Source organism: Syngnathoides biaculeatus, chromosome 6 (assembly GCF_019802595.1).
Source record: "Syngnathoides biaculeatus isolate LvHL_M chromosome 6, ASM1980259v1, whole genome shotgun sequence".
In the NCBI taxonomy this organism is placed as follows: Eukaryota; Metazoa; Chordata; class Actinopteri; order Syngnathiformes; family Syngnathidae; genus Syngnathoides; species Syngnathoides biaculeatus.
In genome coordinates this window covers 2,949,570-2,972,050 of record NC_084645.1, presented here as the reverse complement: position 1 = coordinate 2,972,050, position 22,481 = coordinate 2,949,570, and the positions used below count along the sequence as shown (strand labels likewise).

General features: G+C 41.5%; 1 protein-coding gene across 4 annotated transcripts in view; it reads right to left on the bottom strand.

Moving 5' to 3' along the window:
* znf276 (zinc finger protein 276) overlaps positions 1–22,241 on the bottom strand; it is a 111,700-nt gene extending 89,459 nt beyond the window's left edge. For all 4 annotated transcript variants that reach the window (XM_061822699.1, XM_061822700.1, XM_061822702.1 and 1 more), the window contains exons 1-5: positions 22,102–22,241; positions 21,418–21,672; positions 11,075–11,387; positions 10,934–10,980; positions 10,449–10,832 (exon numbers count right to left, since the gene is read on the bottom strand). In XM_061822699.1, the coding sequence (XP_061678683.1) occupies positions 10,449–10,832; positions 10,934–10,980; positions 11,075–11,387; positions 21,418–21,622 (949 nt within the window). In that variant the 5' untranslated portion in view covers positions 21,623–21,672; positions 22,102–22,241. The remainder of the gene's footprint in view (positions 1–10,448; positions 10,833–10,933; positions 10,981–11,074; positions 11,388–21,417; positions 21,673–22,101) is intronic.
* Between the last annotated feature and the right edge of the window lie 240 nt (positions 22,242–22,481).

Below are 22,481 nucleotides of genomic sequence, written 5' to 3'. Positions count from 1 at the left end.
CTTAGTGTTCCGCCTCCTCCCCTTTTCTCCCAGAAGACACCAAGTATTCACCTGCCTGTCTCTCTGATCACCTTGGCAGTAGTATTCCAGCCTTCTGGCATCTCCTCTTGTCCATCGATAGCCTGTGTCATCTATTTCTGAAAGACCTTACAACATTCTTCCTTTCTCAGCTTCCACGACGTGGTTCTCTTCTCTACCTTTGTCTTCTTAATCTTCAGACTCACCACCAGAGTCATCCTACACACCATCATCCTAAAATATCGCGCTACACTTTCCCATACCACTACCATAAAGTCAGATTACATCATCTGAACAAAATGTTTTTCACCTGCGTGCTTCTATCTACGTTCTTGTAGGTCACTCTATGTTCTTGCCATTTCCATCCTTTTTGCTAAGTCCACCACCATCTCTCCCTCAATGTTACTTTCCTGGATGCCGTACATACACATCACTTCTTCATCGCCCCTATTTGTCCATGATAATCTGCACCAATCACAATTCTCTCTCCGTCTGGGATGCTCAGAACTACTTCATATAGTTCCTTCCAGAATTGCTCTTTCAACTTTAGGTCACATCATACCTGTGGGCCATTACCGGAAATCACATGTTACAGTACACCCTGCTATATTGCAAGTTCTTACATTTAGAAATCATTGAGGGGTCTAAATGTTCACCATAGGTGCACATGTCCACTGTGAGAGAGATAATCTAAAAAGAAAAACCCAGAAATCACAATGTATGATTTTTTTCACGATTTAAAGTATTTGTGTGATACAGCTGCAAATAAGTATTTGAACAGCTGTCTATTAACTAGAATTCTGACCCTCAAAGACCTGTTAGTCCGCCTTTGAAAGTCCACCTCCACTCCATGTATTATCCTGAATCAGATGCACCTGTGTGAGGTTGTAAGCTGCATAAATACACCTCTCCACCCCATACAATCAGTAAGACTCAAACTTGTAACATGGCCAAGACCAAAGAGTTAACCCAAAAACACCAGAGACAAAATTGTACAACTCCACAGGGCTGGAAAGGGCTACGGAGAAATTGCCAAGCAGCTTGGTGAAAAAAGGTCTACTGTTGGACCAATCATTAGAAAATGGAAGAAGCTAAACATGAAGGTCATTCTGAATCAGAGAGGAGCTTCATGCAAGATATCACCTCGTGGGGTCTCAATGATCCTTACAAAGGTGAGGAATCACCCCAGGACTACACGACAGGACTTGGTCAATGACCTCAAAAGAGCTGGGACCACCCTTTCCAAGGTGACTGTTGGTAATACACTAAGACGTCATGGTTTGAAATCATGCATGGCACGGAAGGTACCCCTGCTTAATAACACTTGTCAAGGCCCGTCATAAGTTTGCCAATGACCATTTGGATGATACAGAGGAATCATGGGAGAAGGTTTTGTGGTCAGATGAGACCAAAATGGAACTTTTTGGTCCTGTTTCTACTTACTGTGTTTGGACGAAGACGAATGATGAGTTCCATCCCAGGAACACCATCCCTACTGTGAAGCATTGGGGTGGTAGCATCATGCTTTGGAGGTGTTTTTCCTGCACATTGGACAGGACAACTGCACTGTATTAAGGTGAGGATGACCGCAGCCATGTATTGTGAGATTTTGGGGAACAACCTCTTTCCTTCAGTCAGAGCAATGAGTGAGAGAGAGAGAGAGAGAGAGAGAGAGAGAGAGATTCTGTGTGTGTGTATGTAAAGTAGCAGGGTGTTCAAATACTTATTTTCTTCAGTGTACATAACTCAATTTCAAATTTCAGCCTACACTTGGCTGTAAATTCTGTTAATTCTTCTTCTTCTGCGGATTAGTCTGTTTTCCTCCTCTTTTTTGTCTTCAACCCACAGCAGCAGAATTTCCACCGAATCCCTGCAGTTAACGGTGCTGGGGGCGGTTGTTGTTAACCCAGGCCACGAAGGATCCGGTATGGTATTTCTCCAGATGAACGCTCATATTTGTTTGGCACAGATTAACGCCGGATGCCCTTCCTGAGGCTGTTCTCTGGATTTATCCGGGCTTCGAACCGGCCTACAGATTCCACTGGCTTGTGCCCCACAGGGCTGCATTTCAATAGAACCATATCATTTGCAAAAAAGAAAGATGGAGTCGACAACTAACCAGACCCCCCCTACGCCTCGGCTGCACCTACAAATTCTGTCCATCAAAGTTAGAAACAGAATCGGTAACAAAGGGCAGCCTTGGTCCAACCCTCATCGGAATAGAGTGCAACTTCCTGCCGGCAATGTGGAGCAAACTCTGACACCGGCCGGACAGAGGCCAAACAGCCGGTGTCAGGTGATTTGGTACGCTTACTCCCGCACGGTTGAACACTTTATGCAAATCCACATGTAAAAACACAAAACATGTAGACTGGTTAGACAAATTCCCATGTACCCTCGAAGAGTCTTCCTGTCCAACAAGGGGTGGAAACACTCTAGACTATATGTACTCCAACATCAAGCATGGTGACAGAGCTACAATAAACAACAGAACTACAACCCTCCCCTACATTGCTGAGTCAGACCACATTTCCCTGCTACTTACCCTTTCATTGCTTTCCCCTCAGACGCATATCAATCTTGACCACAAACACTGAACCTGGCCAGACTGCACTGAGTCAACTTCAGTACCGCTTTCAACAACTTGGGAGAAAAGCATAGAAGGGCCTGGGACCTTTTTGTACACAAGGACCTGGACAGATACACAGGGGCTGTACTGAACTACATGAAATTCTGTATTGTAACTGTTTGTGAAGAAAAGCATTAGGATTTTTCCAAATCAGAAACCCTGGATGTTTAGCCAGGTTCGTTCACTTCTTTGGGCCTTCAGATCTGGTGACAGAGCTATTTACATCATGGCTCGAGCTAAACTAAAAGAAGGTATCAAAAATGCCAAAAAGGAGTTACAAGAGGATGATAGAGTCCCATCATACCAGCAAAAAGCCTCGAAGTGTAGCAAGGCCTACACAGCCTCACAAACTCCAGAGGCTGTGATGCAACACCAGGAGACACAAATGAGTCATTGGCAGAGGAGCTCAACGGCTTTTTTGCTCACTTTGAATAATCTTGGCAAAAATCACCTGCTCCAGTGCTCCTCTCACCCCCACTACGCTCCATCTAGTACATCTCCACTTACTGTACAAGAGAACATTGTCTGGTGTGTGCTCCTGGCTGTGAACCTCAGGAAGGCTGCTGGCCCGGACGGAGTATCAGGCAAGGTGCTCAGAGCATGTACTCACCAACTCTCCAGCGTCATCTGCAAGATCTTCAACCTCTCACTGGCCCAAGCATTCATGGCCACTTGTTTAAAATCTACGACTCAGTCCCATCCCCAAAAAGAAATTCTTAACTGGCCTCAATTATTATCGCCCTGTTGCCCTTACACCTGAGAGGCTTATTCTCAACTACATCAAAGACTCCTTCCCCGCACAACTTCGACTCACACTAGTTGGCATATTGGTCAAATAAATCAAGAGAGGAAACCATTGGCATACCTCCGCACGCTGTGTTGAGTCACCTGGATCAACCACAGTGCTACGCTAGGACACTCTCTGTTGATTATAGCTCGGCCTTTAACACAATCATTCTGAACATTCTGATGATTAAACTAGACATCTTGGGCCTCCTTTGTCTCGCATGCACCTGGATGAAGGACTTCTTGACTAACAGACCCCAGACTCTGAGAATCATCTCCAACCTCTCCTTCACCCATACACTAAAGCCTCACCATAGGGCTCTGTGCTAAATCCCCTCCTGTACTGTCTCTACAGATTTGACTGCAGCCAAGTCCACACAAATAACCTTTGTCAGTCCGATCTCAAAGGGAGATGAGACACCCCACACACAGGAGGTCCAGACGGTAACAACATGGTACACTGAAATCAATCAGCACTGAACACTGTAAAAACAAAGGAGATCATTGTGAGGAACCGAATTGAACGGCTCTGGTCTTCATCAACAGGAGTTTTTGAAGAGACTCCACACATTCAGGTTCTTGGGAGGCCTGTTTCTGAGGACCTCTTCTGGACAGACAACATCCCACCAGCCATCTACGAGGTTCAACAGTGTCTCCACTTCCTGAGATTCCTCATGAAAAACAACATGGACACAAAAATGCAGCTGGCCTTCTACCGCTCATCTATCAAGGGCCTGCTGAGAGACTTTGTCTCAATTTGGTACGGAAGCTGCACTGAGGCAGACAGAGCAAGGCTTCAGAAAACAATCCAAGCACCACAGAAGATCGTTGGCTGCCCTCTTTTCTTCGTGGCAGACATTTATTCCTCTTGGTGCCTCAGCAGAGATCAGAACATTATTAAGGACAATATATGCACTGGTTATGAACTTTTTGAGCTCCTGCCATCTGGAAAGGGGTATATATGCACAAAAATAAGGACCAACAGACTAAGGACAAGTTTTTTTCCCTGAATTCTTATCTTTCCTTTAGCTGTGCTAGTAATGGAAAGGCATGCTGATTTCAATATCTTGAGCAACATTTCCAATGCATTCCATTTTACACATTTTTATTTGCATTTTTTTTGTCATTTTATTTTATTTCATGTATGTAGTGATGCAGGAGTCTCTTCAATTTCATTCTATAGTTTCATCTAATAAATAAATAGCCTTCATTCATTCATGAAGTTTTGAAAAAAATTGCTGTCAAATGTGATTAACCAGATTAATCCAGGTTTTCTTTATATTTTTTATTGCTACAAGTCAAACAAGTTGCCAGTAGGTGCAGTTTATTCTCTGAAAACTAACAAGACCCAGCATTTATGATATTCACACTCTTAAGGCAAGTTGTTGAAAGGGGTGTGCTCAAAAATATAGCAGTATGGTATGAAATCAGTGAGATCATCAATTTTGCCAAAAACAGGTGTCAATCAGGTGGCCTCTATGCAAGGATTAAATTCTTGCTCAGCGAATTTACTATGTTCTGCCTTGTGCCATTGTTGGGACACTCACTCACATCCTTCTGGTCCAATCTGTATTAGTATTAGTAATATATTTTGTAGAATATTGCAAGATTCGTCACTTTAAATTGCTCCCCTTGCACAATTGTCATTGCACTGGTCTATAACGGGAACAGCGACGGGTAAAGGCACTCTGTACAAGATTAAGAGAATGTTGGACGCAGACACACTTATCTCTTACCTGTTCTAAATGAAGAAGATTTTACATCTTACATGACTCTTATAAGGAATAGTTCCTATAAACAGAAGTGTCTCTTGTTCTTTGTTCTTATTGGTTTGTTCGGAATGTCGTACCAGGCCACCACCGATTGCCGGAGAAAAATTCCTTGTGTGTTTTTACACACTTGGCCAATAAAGCTGATTCTGATTCTGAAGCCAGCACCTGTTGAAGATACATTTGTCCTTGAAAGCCTGAGGAAAGGTCATTCAGAAGAACAGCATACTTAGATTAAAATTTTTATTAGAGAGGGGAAACCTGATCAAGAGGTAAAAAAAAAATTATCAGATGTTCTGCTAAGATTATCTCTTATGCCTTAATATGGGGAGCAAAACCAGAGACATGCCAAAAATAAGAAGACAACCATCAAAATGGATCGCAGAATATCCAGAATGGCAAAGGCTCAGCCAATGATCAGCTCCAGGGTGATCAAAGACACTCTGGAGTTACCTGTAAGTAAGTTTACAGTGAGAGGATGACTGTGTAAAGCTAAGCTAATCTATTTCCAAGAACCCTCTCACAGTCTCTCTGTTTATTAAAAAAAAAAAGTGTGCAGAAGAGGCTGCAATTTGCTAAAGAACACATCAACTGTGCTAAAGAGAAATGGAGGAACATTTTGTGGACTGATGAGAGTAAAATTTTTGTTTTTGTATCCAGGGGCTGCAGTTTGTGAGACAGCCCCCAAACTCTGAATTCAAGCCACAGTGAAAACAGTGAAGCATGGTGGTGTAAGCATCATGATGTGGGTATATTTATCCTACTCTGGTTGTTGGGCCTATTTGTCGCATAACCAGAGATCATGGATCGTTTGCATATGTCAAAATACAATGATGTTGCCTTATGTTGAAGAGGACATGCTCTTGAAATGGGTGTTTCAACAAGACAATGACCCCAAACACACCAGTACACATGCAAAACCTTGGTTCCAAACCAACACAGTTATATTCATGGAGTGGCCAGCCCCATCCCCGGACCTTAATCCAATCGAGAACTTGCAGTGGGATATAAAACATGCCGTTTCTGAAGCAAAACCCAGAAATAGAAATGAATTGTGGAATGTCGTAAAGGAATCTAGGAGTGGAATAAGAGCTGAAAAGTTGGTTACCTTCATTCCAGATGTCATAGAACTAAATATTTGTTCGGTCTTTCAAAGGATTGCTAAATCCTAAAAACAACAAAGTTCGTACAAAATAATTTTGAGTTTGTAAAGTCAACGGCTGACGGTAGGGAGTCTTCAGGTTAAAACGGTCTCGACCTAAAATGTTTCAACTTTACAACGCCCGCCCTCTGTCCGCCATTTTGTCTAGCGAATGTGCACAGTGCTCGTCCGTGTTTGTGCGCTGGGAGTATTTTTGCATTTTTGGCCCTCCTTTTTAAACATTATGGCCCCCAAGAAAAAAGCTATGTCTTTCAGCAATGCTTCTGCAGCCAAAAGAAAAACAAAGCTCAAGATTATAGAAAGATCGGAGAAAGGAGAGACACCGACGAACATCAGTAAAGTGCTAGGCTTCAGTCGGTCAACCGTGGTGACAATTATCAAAGACAAAGCCCATATTTTCGCATATGTGAAGGGTTCCGTTCCTATGTCAGATACAGTGATCACAAAACAACCTACTTTGATACTTGTAAAGATGGAGAGGCTACTTACGTTATGGATTGAGGACCAGATTGCTTTGCAATAGCTAGGCACAGCCTCCCCTTATTCTTCTCCATCCATCTCTCAGCAGTAATGGAAAGTACAGAATCATCTTTTTTTTATTTCAATGTATTTGTTTTTTTATACAAAGTATTTTGATGTAAATTCTGACTAATGGTGAAATCCGACTTCCAACAAAATTCGAGTTACATTACCAGCATAGGAACGGAACATGTTCTTAACCAGAGGACTCTCTGTATTTTACACCTCTTTTAACCATTTGCCCAATTGCACAGCCTAAAGAGAGTGTATATCATGAATGCTGAGTCTTGTTGGATTTCTGAGAATCTACTGCACCAACTGGTAACTTGTTTGACATGTAGCAATAAAAAAACATATGCTGAAAATGTGGATTAATGTGGTTAGTCACATTGGATCGCTATTATTTTGAGCACCACTGTTCCCATCAACTGCCTCAGGAGTAAAAGCCAGAAAGGACTCCAGTAGGACTCCTCCAGCTTTACCGCATCCCTCATTGCTGGTGTCCACAAACGGGTTCAAGGATTCCCACCACAACAGGGACTGCTACATTATGGCCACAGCTTCAGTTTTCTCCCTTGCCAATAGAGACGCAGAATACTCTGACTCAATGTTCCAGGTCACCCCCAAGATGTGGGTGAAGTTCTGCCAGAGGTGAGAGTTCAAATTCTTTCGGTCCAGCAATTCTGCCAGATGTTTCCATCAGATCCTCACAATACAGTTAGGCCTGCCAGGTCGGAACGACACCTACCCCCAACATCAGAGCAAACTCATCACCAGGTGATTTGTGATCAGTTGACAGCTCCGCTCCTTTCTTAACCTAGTGTCCAAGACATGGCCATAAGTCCAATGACACGCCCGCAAATCAATCATCGAACAGTGGGCAATAAGTATACCCAAACCTGCTTGGCGCCTCTCATCGTGGGCAGCTCCAGAGTGGAACAGAGTCCAACCTATCACAAGAGGACTGGTACCAGCGCTCGAATGCTGTGTGGAGTGTAGTCGGGACTTCTCAACCTCATACACCAGCTCGGGCTCCTTCCCTGCCAGACAGGTGGCATTCCACGTTGCAAAAGCCAGGCTCTGTAACCAGGGATTGGATCGCTGAGGTCCCAGTCTTCAGCTACTGCCCAGATCACATTGCACACAACCCCTATGGCCCCTCTTTTATAGTTTATTCATTTGTGCCCAATCCCTTCTTTATTGTTGTTTCATGAACACTAACCTTAACTAACGTCTGCAGTTCTTGAGAAGGTGTCCAGAGATCCAATGTGCCCTCCTGGATGAGTCATTGCTCTTCTCTTGGGGTAATCTTTGTAGGCCTACCAATCCTGGAAAGGTTCACTTATGTTGTATGTTTTCTTCATGTGAGGATATGCTTCACTGGAATCCTAAAGATTTAGATATAGCTTTTGTAACCCTTTGCATACTAATTGATGTATTCCTTTATTCATAAACCGTTCTGGAATTTCTTTGGATTGTGTCATTTTGTTCCTCGAAGAGCCGCCTTTCGGCCCACGACAGTCTATACTTATTTTACTGTGGATTCTATGCAACTTCAGCTAGCATCTTCATGTTAGTTATTTCAACTTTATTATTGAACTGATGTGGATATTTTGGCCCAAAGATGTTTATCTCCTTCCTCGTCACTATGATGGGTGAAAATTCCCATGTTGTTAATACTTGCATAAACTGTAATTGTTTTAAAAGATGAACATCGAACCTTCAGGCATCTGAAAAATGAACCCGAGGATGAACCAGACTTTTGCAAGCCCACTATTTTCTTCCTGATATCCTGGCTGATTTCTTGTGACATTCCCGTTAAATAAAAAAGGAGTGTTTCAGGTGCACCTTCAAATACTTCTTGAGGTGTGTCTCTAATTACAATTTTGTCCAAAAAAAGAAGCTTCCAAAAACATGATATCATCTTAGTTTTCTAAATTGTTTAAATGCATAATAATATCAAAGATCAAAACACTTTACTCTAGTTCTACAGCCTCTTCCAGGGCTATGGAGTAACCTTTTGGCAATAGTAAAGTTGCAATAGTGCACAAGCCCAAAAGTGCACCCAGATTTTTGACCGGATCACAGTCCTACAAGTTCAGTCTTTTTTTTTTTTTTCCAAGTATTGGCAGGTATATGAGATGTCTTAATTATCTGGATTTTGTTTTAAAAGTCTTTTTGGTTTTTATCATGTGAAGTACAAAGTAGAAAAGTACACTGATTTGCCTTGTGTAATCTTTTTAAATAAATTAACTTTGCCTTCCTTACTAATGTCACTCAGGAAAAATCGTCCAAAACAAAATCTCTCTCTCGTTATTCTGGCATTTAGTAAACAAAAATGTTTTGACAACCTAATTGACCCAAAACAGGAAATGTTTGGTCCGATTTCATGTCGCACAGTGAGGAAAAAGCGGTTTGTGTCTTTTTAAATAGTGTACGTAAACTTTGGATCTCAACTGATAGCTATGAAAATACATACAGTTGAGTACAGTGGTACTTCAATTTTACAAAGTTTGGTTCCCAAGGAAAGCACATATCTAATCTCTTGAGCAGAAATATTTTGTGAAACCTAGCTGTTGAGTAATTAATGATAATGACTGTACTGTGAAGAAATTGAGAAAACAGTAGTATGTCTGCTTCAAAGAAAGAATACCTTCAATAAATAGGCTGCAACTGACTAATTCTAAATTGGTTCAAGTGTTAATTTTCTATTAGTTGTGAATTTAATTTATAAACCATCAAGGAATGACACAGATTTCATGCAGTTTATGTTTTGAATACAGAGTAGGGAAGAAAAGACATTTTTGAAAAACTAAATATTCTATCCAAACAACTTTGATTGACAGTATGTTTGTATTGAAACAGCAATTGACATGGTCACGTGAGGAAATTTAATTACTATTCTAAAATATTTTTACATTAATTTGCGTCCAGTAGTAATGGAGAATAACAGTGTTTATGAGTTGCCCTAAGACACAACCACGTCTAAAGTAAAACAAGATGTGATTGAAGCGTAGCTATTTAGCTTCGAATAAAAGATAGATTACTATATTTATAACGTTTGTAGCAGCAAAGACCCATTTTCAGGGGCTCAAGAGTATTTGGATGATTGCTAGAGTTGTAAACAAACTGTTTACTATTTAGGTGAAAAACATTTGCAATCGAGTGTTTTACGTCTGGAGCCCTTTAACAACAGAACAGTGTTTAGTCTATCTAGCTTGGGTGGGGCAGAAAGGGCAAATGTTTTTGAAAAACAAAATAAATGATACCTACAAACAATATTTGATTGACATCAATGTGTTCGTATTGAAATAGAATATGTCACAATTAAGTGCGGGAAAACAACATCCATGTGTGGTGTCCGTTTTCAGTGATGCATTTCTGAAAGCACCGATAGAAGTTGGTGTAAGAGAAACTCACAAAACTTCTGGTATTCTCCATTACGACTGCATGCAAATTATGTAAAAATTTTTAGAATGGTAAATAAATTGCTTAAACAGTGGAGATGTTAAAAAATGGTGGAAATTTTGTGAACTTGGAATGGTGCCTTAGATTGCAAATGCACCTTTAGTATTGCAGGTCCAGTCAGCAGCTAGTGTTGACGTTTGAATCAGTGGAGTGACTGCTGGTAGACTGTGCTCAGCCTGTGGCCCTGCCATCCCCACTGTGCGTTTTTCCGCACAGTCCACCTCCCCTGAAATCTCTTTGGCACAAGTTTCACTCTCTCGTGGGTTGAGCACATATCCAAACCTGATCGAGGTGGTTCCCTGTGTATTCATGGTGTAGCTGTGCCCATCAAGACAATACCACACTGCTTTGACTGAGTCCCAGCACTGCTCCTCAAGCAACTGCTTCAGGTCAGGGCAGGATTTGCAGGCCTTTCCATGATGGTGAGCCCAAGACACGAGCTTGTGAAGGGAGGCAATGTCTAAAGAAAATGATGGTGAAGCTGGAAGAAAAAAAATATAAGATTATCTCAGATTACAGTAACTTGTTAAACCAACATTGAGGTTCCAACAATAAGGAGAGGAAGATAATATTTGTTCTTACTTATAGACCCATCGTTTATTGAAGAGTCTGAAAGCATTGCCATGTGCCTAGAAAAAAAGTTTAAACATTAATGGTAAAAAACACTCATCAAAGTAATGAATGAAAATTAAAGATTTTGACACCAAATCCTTTCAAAGTCACCTCATTTTCGAATTGTCTTTCCCAACAGGCAGGAGATTAACCATCTGTAGAAACCTGAGCAGAATATTTTGGCACTTATAGAACTTGCTGTGACATTTCTTGCAAACAAACTCTGATAATTGAGGGTCAGGGTCCAACTGTACTCCAACCAATCGCTGGAAGTCGATGTGGAATAAAGAGGGTGACTTGGCAGCAGCATATGCTTCTTCATTAAATATATCAGGATAATCTTCAGGACATTTGTTAAAGGCATGTAGCAGACTCCGTGGCGAAAACTTTCCATGGCACAGCCTACAGATGGCAGTGGATAATTCTATCGGGATTAAAAATAACAACAATCAGCAAATTATAGTGAAAATAAATCTTGTGCTCAGTGTAAAAATGGAGGAAATGATACCAGAATCCCAAAATAAAATCTATAACATAATATAGAACAACATTCTATTTTCTGAGCCACGTATCCTCACAAGGGTCTCGGGAGTCCTGGAGCCTATCCCAGCTACCTTCAGGTAGGATGCAGGACATGTTGCGAGCAAATCACAGAGCACATAGAAACAACCAACCATTAAAACTCCCAATCACAGCGACAAATTACCATCTCAAAATAATTCATGTTTTTGGGATGTGGGAGGAAACCGGAGTTCCCAGAGAAAACCCACGAAGGCACAGGGAGAAGATGCAAACTCCATACAGGCAGGGCTGGGATTTTTAACCCAGTCTTCAGAACAGTGAGACAGAGGTTCTAACCAGTTGGTCCAACATACCACCATCACATAAAACAAAACATTCAAATGACTTTGCAATTCATTGAGGGTTTTTATGACCTTCGATCAAAACATAATATGGCACTTGATGGAGAACCCATATCGGCCAGTACAGAGGTCAGACCTTTCTTGTTGTTGATCAATTTTACACCACTCCTCTTTGCAGATCCTCTTTAAATCCTTTAGGCCGCAGGGGTGACCAACCAGTCAGAGATCAAGAGCCACATTTTTTTTACCGTATTACAAGAACCACATAATCACACATGATCATAATTCCCTCCTCACACAGACACATACCTTTGCTCTGCCAGATTTATTGTAAATGTCACACACCAACATAAGAAAAATCGAAATTGACAGAGTACCAAGCACACAGACCAGTCATTTTTAAAAAATAAAATTGTGTGCTCTCTCACAGACAGACAAACTAGCAGTTCAAACAAGTCTTTTCTTGTATGTCACAACTCTCATCTAATGCAACACATATGATTGGAGGTCTTGAGTGCAACTGTGAATCAGTGGCTATGCTCATCTTCTTTGGGCTTGCCCTACTTACCCATCACTTCTTCATCGTCCCTGTTTCCTTTACAAACATGTCCATTACAATCTGCACCTATTAAAACTCTGTCTGAAATGCTCAAAACTACTTAATCTAGTTCCTTCCAGAATTTCTCTTTCAACTCTAAGTCACATCCTACCTGTGGGGCGTAGCCGCTAGTCACATTATACATAACGCCCTCAAAATTCCAAATTTCAGCCTCATCACTCGTCTGATACTCTTCTCACCTCCAAGACATTCTTAGCCAGGTCCTCCTTTAAAATAACACCTGCGCTCAACAACAAGCTCTGAGCTCTCCCACTCTGATAAAAGAGTCTTGTGTTCAACCACATATTTTTATTTAACGGGAACAATAAAGCTATTCTTCCCCGTCACCATCGCAGTCACATCTCACTCACACAGACACACGCACCCCCCCCCCCCCCACACACACACACACAGTTTATTGTCACAATACCCGTAACACCCGTAAGAAACTCAAGCAAAGCGCACACGTAAATACTTCAATAAATAGGAAAAGCATGCTCGGAGCTACCGTAATGAACACAAACAAAGCCCGTCCACACGCACATAAAAAATTAAAAAGACACCTTCGATATACTTTGGTGCCTTTATGAGAGCTGCATGAAAGGTGGAAAAGAGCCGCATGTGGCTCGAGAGCCACGGGTTGCCACCCCCGGGTTGCCACCCCCGGGTTGCCACCCCCGGGTTGCCCCCCCCCCCAGCTTTAGGGTTTCAAGGTTGTACCCAGCAACTCAAAACTTTCACTCCCTCCACAGATTTTCTCTGGGAATTAGGTCTAAAGGCTCACAACCCCAGTCCATGATCTTAATGTTCTTCTTCTTGAGCCATTTTCAATTCAATTGCTGTTTGCTTTGGGTCATCGCCATGCTGGAAGAACCATCCATGATCCATTTTAAGTTTCCTGGGTGAAAGACATTGTCACCAAGGCTCCATCCATATTTCTTTTGATAAGGTTAAGTTGACTTATCCCATTTGGGGTCACCACAACGTCCTCCTTTTCAATGTAAGCCGATCTGCTGAATCTTCCTCTTTAATACCAACTACCCTCATGTTTTCTCTCACTATATCTACCAACTTTCTCTTGGGTCTTCCTCAAGCACTCTTACTTGGCAGCTTCATCTCCGTCATCTTTCTACCTATATACTCTCTCACCCCATTCTGGATGTGCCCAAACCATCCACGTCTACCCTCTGTTTCCAAAACATCTAACCTTACCTGTCCCACTGATTAGATAATTTCTAATCATATCCAACTTCGTCACTTGTCGTGAGAACCTCAATGTCTTCATTTCCACAATCTCCAGGTTTCCTTCTGGGTGTATCTTCAATGCCACTGTCTCGAAGCCATACATCATGGCTGCCCTAACCACTGTCTCAGGAACTTGGGTGTAGCAAGACTCTTTTGTCACAGCGGCAGCCCTAATGCTGTGTGCCCTGCGATTGGCTGACAACCAGTTCGTGGTATACCTTGCCTCCTGCCTGAAAATAGCTGGGATAGGCTCCAGCACGCCTGTGGCTTAGATAATAGATAGATGGATGTAAAAATAAGGACGATTTCAGAGAATTAAAAAAACACCATTTATTGTGATAGTTTGGGAGAAAATCTAAAAAAAAAAAATCATGAAAGGACAACGTTTTGTTTAGTCCATTTTCTCTTTCCAAGTAGCAGTGGTGAGTACAGCCCATCCAAAACTTGTCTAGCATTGACAAAAAAAAAAAAAAGTAAACCTCATGAAAATTGTTTGAGAAATGAGTAGGTTATGACTTAATTTAATTTTTGAATTCTTCTACTCGACAACATCATGAAATTTCACAAGCTTGTGATAGAGAGAGAACAAATCACTCTGAGGCTGATGGGTTCTGACAGAAATGTCTGAAGCACTGTGGACACAGGGGCAAACTGATGTTGGCTGTTGCTCACATTACTTTCTCAGTCTCCATCCATCCATATTCTACCGGTCTACCGGGTCAGGTCGCGGGAGCAGTAGCTTTAACAGGGATAGCCAGGCCTCCCGTTCCCCAGCCACTTCGTCCAGCTCTTCCAAAGGGATCCCGAAGTGTTCCCAGGCCAGTTGAGAGACAGTCTTTCCAGCGTGTCCTGGATTGTACCCAAGGTCTCTTTCCAGTGGGATGTGCCTGGAACACCTCACCACGGAGGCGTCCAGGAGGCATCCGGATCAGATGACCCAGCCACCTCTTCTGGCTCCTCTCAATGCGGAGGAGCAGCGGCTCAACAGCGAACCCCTCCCAGATGAACGAGCTTCTCACCCTACCTCTAAGGGAGTGCCCTGACACCCTGCAGAGAAAACTCATTTTGGCCGCTTGTATCCAGGATTTTGTTCTTTCGGTCATGACCCACACCTTGTAACCATAGGTGAGGGTAGGAATGTAGATCAACAGGTAAATTGAGAGCTTTGTCTTTTGACTAAACTTTCTCTTCAACACAACAAGAAGTCTGCATCACTGCAGAAGGTGCACCAATCCACCTGTTGATCTCCTGCTCCATTCTTCCCTCACTCGTGAACAAGACCCCAGGGTACTTTAACTCCTCCACTTGGAGCCACCCTTGAGGTACTTTGGAGGAGCAGCGATTCAACACTGAGGGCCTCCTGGATGACAGACCTTGTCATCCTATCTTTAAGGGAGGGCCCAGACACGCTGCGGAGGAAATTTGTATTGGCCGCTTCTATCCGGGACCTTGTTCTTTCAGTCACAACCCACAGCTCGTGACCATAGGTGAGAGTAGGAACGTAATTCGACTGCCTTTAGACATAGCTCACTCTTTACTACAACAGACCCATACAAATTCCGCATCACTACAAACGCTGCACCAATCCGCCTGTCGAGCTCCCATTTCTTTCTTCTCTAACTCATGAACAAGACCCCAAGATACTTGAACTCGTCCACTTGGGGCAGGATCATGCCTGGTCTAATGCTTTGCTTGTGTCCTCTCCACTCTGCTCTTCTCGATCTACACAAACGACTGAATCCAACGGTCAAACTCCTGAAGTTCGCAGATGACACCACGGTCATCGGCCTTATCAAAGACTGCAATGAGTCTGCATATCGACAGGAAGTGGTGAGACTGGAGCTTTCATGTGGTCAACACAACCTGGCGTTGAACACTCTAAAGACTGTAGAGATGTTCGTGGACTTCAGGAGGTATCCTTCACCACAGTTGCCCCCGACGGTGTCCAGCTGTCTTGTGTCAACTGTCGAGGTCTTCAAGTTCTTGGGAATTACAGTCTCAGAGGACCTGAAGTGGGAGACAAACAACTCCATCCTCAAAAAAGCCCAGTAAAAGATGTACTTCTGAGGAAGCACAGCCTGTCACAAGAGCTGCTGAGACACTTCTACACAGTGGTCATTCAATCAGTATTGTGTACCTCCATCACAGTCTGGTTTGGTGTTGCCACAAAAAAGGACAAACTGGCTGCAACGGACAATCAAAACCGCTGAACAGATCGTCGACACCACACTACCCACTATTGAGGACTTGCACGCAACGCAAATTAAGTCCAGAGCAGGCAGGATCCTTTTGGATCCTCCACATCCTGGCCAGTTGCTCTTCCAGCTCCTTCCATTGGGAAAGCGCTACTGATCAATGATGGTCAAAACTAGCAGGCATTCGAACAGTTTTTTCCCCTCTGGCAATTAAGTCATTAAATTCATGGTCAGCGAACACACATTTCCTGCCTTGTTCCATGTTAGGACACTCACTCACATCCTGCTGGCAGGGATGAGAATGAGCACTTTGGAAAAAGACTGAAAATGTCTGCCTTCGGCATGAATTTTTTTTATAAAACACACTGTTAAATGCGTGATCTACAGGGCCAGTGCTCCAGATAGGCTTAATCGTATTAACAGTTGTGAATTATATAATAGAGAAATTTACGTTCAACTTACCTTTGTGTTTCCTGGTTTGGGTATGCTCTTGCATAATTTTTGCTCTTCAGCTTCCATAATTGATAACATTGGAAAACAGAATGCACAGCACTTTGCCGGGAACATACAATTTTAGTATGTATTCGGTTAGATATGTTGATACAGTTTTCGTTCCCATCTGCATGGTTACACTTTCTTCAAGCCATGCCCATGTGAAAGTTTTCTAGCCCGTGGTTTTTATCAATTTCTCTGGCACGATCTTCATCTTTTCGCTCCAAGACTCTCGCCATACTGGCAAACGTGCAGACCGCTCGATAACGTTTGCGTACATACATCTATAAGTTATAACTATGCCATAGTAAACTGAATGCTTTTCAATGAAATGTTAACATCAGAGAGAAAATAACGATCGAATACCACCAAAATGCTGTCGGAAATCGGAATGCTGTCATTATTATAAACAACAAACTTAATGCAAACAGATAGCAATGTCGTGAACAAATAGCAATACCGTTTTCCGCTGTCACAGCTGTGACTAATTTCACAATGAGCGTTAGGTGAAGCGATGGGTGCTGGCGGCTGGTCCTGATCACAGCCTCACCTCACGTCAAGCTGTACCCCCGCCCCACCAAATTTTCTCAACGGATTTACGTTTCACAAAAATGACATTTTCAGCTGAAAAAACTCGGAATTCCCCGGATCCGGGGAAAATTCTCATCCCTGTGCTGGTCTAATCAGTATTAGTAATATATTTTGTAGACTATCGCTCAATTTGTCACTTTAAACTGCTCCCTTTGTACAATTGTCATTGCACTGGTCTATAAAGGGAACCACGAACGGGTAAAGCCACTCTGTACAAGTTTAACACAATGTGGGACGTTAACACACTTACCTCTTACCTATTCTCAATAAAGAAGATTTTACATCTTGCACAACTCTTATAAGGAATAGTTCCTACAAACAGAAGTTTCTTGTTCTTTGTTCTTGTTGAGTTGTTTGTTCTCAATGTCGTACCAGGGCAGCACCGACTACCAGAGAAAAATTCCTAGTAAGTTTTTACACACTTGCCCAATAAAACTGATTCTGATTATATCTGAAGGTTTCCATCATGTCTATTAAAATTATAGAAAAGACTTTAGTTAGACAATGCTTATTTTAAGTACATTTTATATTCATGGGAAATTATTAAAAGTTAGTCAAGCAGACAAAACAGAGTCAAGCTTTGCACCCAGTTAACCTGATATGCTAACCAAGTTAGGTCTGGTTAGCGCATTTGACTCTGCCTTCTGAAGACCGTGGTACAAGTCCCAGCCCCGCCTGTGTGGAGTTTGCATGTTCTCACTGTGCCTAGGTGGGCACTCCAATTTTCCCCTCACATTCATTCTCATAAACAGGGTAGGTTAACTGAAGACTCTAAATTGCCAGTAGGAGTTCAGGTTGAACACTGCCTCTCACCCGAAGATAGCTCGGATAGGCTCCAGCACACCCGCAACTCTAGTGAGGATATGCGGAATGGAAGATGACTGAACGAATGAACTTGAGTTATATCTTATATCAAATCCAAGATATGTCAGTTACGTAACACTATGCTAGATCATGAATTAACTAAAACCTCTGGCCAGCCGCCGGCTACCTACCACCACAAATACATTCTGGTCCTTTGGGAAACACTGCAACAAGCCATATTTACAGTGCCTTGAAAAATGATTCCTACCCTTTTAGAGTTTTCACATTTCAAAGCATGGCACAACTGCAAACCTTCCCAAAATAAACAGACAGGGCGTTTGAGGAGCGCATTGATCAAACAAGCACCCAAGACATCCATTGTAACTTTGCAGAAGCTGCAGAAATCTATAGCTCAGGTAAGACAATACCAGGATACACAGGAAAACTATGAATCAGGAAAGTGCACAAATCTTGCAGTGATGGAAGACTGGGAAGAATAAAGCATTGTGGTATTGAATTGAATTATTTATTTTGAACGTGTATGAGTGATAAAAAAAAAAAAGAGGAATGTTCAAATTTAAAAAAAAAAGTTAAATTGTACATATTCAAGAGGTGGAAGAAGTCAAACTTATTTACTCATACATCTCTCTCTACATCCTTATAATCTTGTACACAGTAACTTTTATTTTATATGAAAGCTTAGTAAGTAGTAAAGTAAAGTAGCCGGCGGCTGGCCAGAGGTTTTAGTTAATTCATGATGTAGCCTAGTGTTACGTAACTGACATATCTTGGATTTGATATAAGATATAACTCAAGTTCATTCATTCATTCATTCATCTTCCATTCCGCTTATCCTTACTAGAGTTGCGGGTGTGCTGGAGCCTATCCCAGCTTTTGATTACTCGTGACAACTTTTTCTTGAAACATTTTCTGTAAATTGCTTACTAATAAATTGTTGCTGCCTTTAAACACAGACATATTCAGAACCGTTGCTTGGTTTTTAGTCGAAGCATCCTTTTTGAGGTAATATAACAAATACTACAATACAAACAAATACAATGAGTCATTTTGGGAATGTTGCAACACATTTTTCCACACCTGGATTTGGGGAACCTCTGCCATTCCTCCATCCAGATCCTCTCCAGTTCTGTCAGGATAAATGGCGAATGTTGGTGAACAGCCATTTTCAGGTTTCTCCAGAGATGTTCAATTGGGTTTAATCGAGGGCTATGGCTGGGACATTCAAGAACAGTCGTGGAGTTGTTCTGAACTCCTTCCTTATTAAAGCTCTGTGCGTAGGGTCGTTGTCTTCTTGTAAGATGAACTTTCGGCCAAGTGTGAGGTACTTGGGACTCTCAAGAAGGTTTTCATTGAGGAAATCCCTGTACTTGGCCATATTCGTCTTTCCTTTAAATCAGTCCTGTCCCCCTAGCTAAAAAAAACACTCTCAGAGCATGATTTTGCCCCCACCTTGCTTCACTGCGGGGATTGCATTGGACAGATGAGTGCCTGGTTAACTCCACGGTAGTTGCCAATAATGGCAGCCCGATGTAATGAACCACATAAATTAACGTTTTCACTATAGTTTTTATTGCTACATGTCAAACAAGTTACCAATAGGTGCAGGAGATTCTCAGAAAACTAACAAAACCCACCATGCTCTATATACACATGAAGACTGTCCATTTTTTCGAAAGGGTTGTGTTTAAAAAAAAAAAAAAAGAGCAGGATTCAATCAGTAAGGTCATCAATTTTGTGAAAAACAAGTATGAATCCGGTGCCCCCTCTTTTAGGATGAAGCCACCTCCTTATGAATATGCATTTCTCTTTGAAAGCATGAGGAAAATAGCTCATTCAACACATTCTTCAGAAGAACAGCGCACTTTGATTAAAAATGTGATTGGAGAGGTAAAACCTTAAAGAGGTGCAAAAATTATAGCCTGTTCAGTGAAAATGATTTCTTATACGTTAAAATGGAGAGCAAAACCAGAGACACATGGCAAAAAACGGAAGACAACCATCCCAATATATCGCAGAATAACCAGAATGGCAAAGGCTCAGCCATTCATCAGCTCCAGGATGAAGCAGTTTCCTGGAAGTACTGTGATAGTGAGAAGGCATCTGTGTGAAGCTGATCGATTTACAGGAATCCCCCACAAAGTCCTTCGGTTCAAAAAAAGGCATGTGCAGAGGAAGCTACACTTGCCACATACACTGGGCTAAAGAGAAATGGATGAACATTTTTGTGCACTGATGAGAGAAAAAACTATTTTTTTTTTTTTTAGATGCAGGGGCCATTGACAATTTATGAGATGCCCCTCAAACTTTGAATATAAAACAGTATACAGTGGAGACAGTGAAGCATGGTGGTGAAAGCATCATATGGACATGTTTATCTCACTATGGGAATGACACCAAACACACTAGTAAATTTGCAAAGTATTGGTTCCAAACCAACAAAATTAATGTCATGGAGTGGCCAGCCCAATCCCTGGACCTTAATCGAATTGAGAATTTGTAGGGTGACATCAAAATGCTGCTTCTGGAGCAGAACCAAGAAATGTAAATGAATTGCAGAATGTCATTAAGAAATCTTGGAGTGGAAAAAACAGCTGAAAGATGCCACAAGTTGGTTGACTCCATGCCACACAAATGTCGACCAGTTATTTTTTTAAAAAAAAAAGGTCAGACAACCAAATATTACTTTCGTGATTGGTAAATCCTAGAAACAAAAGTTTCTACAGAATATTTTTTAGTTTGTAAAGCCAACAGCAGACATTTTTTTAATACATTGCTTTCGACAAATTACAAAGCCTTAAGACTTTGTATATCATGAATGCTGAGTCTTGTTGGTTTTCTGAGAATCTAATGCACCTACCTGTTGGACATGTAGCAATAAAAAATAGGAGTGTGGAGTTTGCATGTTCTCCTTGATCATGCATGGGTTTTCTCTGGCCACTCCGGTTTGCTCCCACATCACAAAATCATGCATTAATTGGAGACTCTAAATTGCCTTTAGGCATGATTGTGAGTGGGACTGTTGTCTGTCTCTATGTGCCCTGCGATTCGCTGGCAACCAGTTTAGGGTGTACCCTGCCATCTGATGATAGCTGGGATAGGCTCCAGTACTCTCGGGACCCTTCTGAGGATAGGTGGCTCAGAAAATGCATGGATGGAGGAATGGATGGATGATATTCCCACCTACATTTATCTGTGATGGGAAACTACAAATAATTTTGAGTGCCACTTGGAAATTTTGGTGCAACCTATTAATATACAACCTTTGTGTTAACTTTTCATTTCTTGCACCGCTTTCCTCCTTGTGTACATCTGCTCATCGATACCAACGCTATATTAAAAATACATTATCTCAAATGACTTCAGTATCAAAAGTATCAAAATTTTAATTTGAGTGTCGATTTTAACATCTAGTAGCACACGATTCATGCAGGCAAAATGGCTGTCTCGTTACATTTGTCCTATTTTTTTTTAACTTAAAATATTGAAAATTATTACTTTCATTCCCCATTTTGCTGCTTTGTTTCAGTTAAATCAGTAAAATCTCACTTGTAAAAAAAATTACATTTGTGTATTGCAAATTGGGAAATTACATGCAATAAATCTAAAATAAAATACTTTCCACAGACAAAACAATTAACTACTCACTGAAGGCTTTTGACTTGACATCTGAATCCTTGTCAGTCAAAATGTTGGTAGCATCGGATGGGGCATCTCCATCATACAAGTTAGATGTTGCTGCAGTCACATGGTTGTTTTCTCTGAGTTTTCCACATGGACTCTTCCCTTCACAGACTCTACTGTTCTTTCGTGATGTCTCAGGCGACCTTGGACATCTACCTTTCTTCTTCATGGTTTATTACTTGTCTGTCAGTGGCTAAGGTTGGTGATGGCTCTCGGATGCTAATAAAAAAAATGCAACACAATTGGAGTTTAAAAAAAAAATATATATATATATATATATACTACTTTATTTCATTTCACAAATCTATATATTTAGGAATGCTTGGGCAGGGATGATGTAAAGTTAATGTTGTTTTTAAGTTATTTTCTATAGTACTGGAAATATGGATTATTGTATTCAGTTTGTTAAAGCGTGCGTTCGTATTGGTTTAAAACAGATTGCATTGATGTCGTATGGTACAACACATATACTAATGTAATAAATTTTGGTAACATTCTAAAAAATAACAGACGGCTCCACTTGATTTGGATACTGACCTGTCATAGTATGTTCACAAGTTCTTCCATTCGCTGGTTAGCGTAATTATACCATGATTACTATTAATATCTTGGTAAACATTGACGTATGCATCTCGGAGCAAATCTTACCTTAGAAAATATTAGCTGTGGAAACATCGTTTAACATCATTTCACGAAGATTTGCAACAGTCTCAAGTCAAGTTCTTTTTTTCTTCTTCTCCTTCTCCTTCTCCTTCTCATTCTTCTTCTTCTCTTCTTCTTCTTCTTCTTCTCTTCTTCTTCTTCACCGCCGTCTCTTTCTTTCTATATATATTTATTTATGGCAGGGCTCAACAACCTTTTAGAGGCTGAGGGCTACTTCGTGAGCACAGTTTGTATGAAGGGCTACGTGAATTGTTTGCGGCAAAGCTCTGAGCCCCTTCCTATTTGCTGTGGGAATAAACAGATGAGGTTAGACTGGAATCCACTTGGACCATGATGTTCGCAGATGACATCGTGATATACAGTGA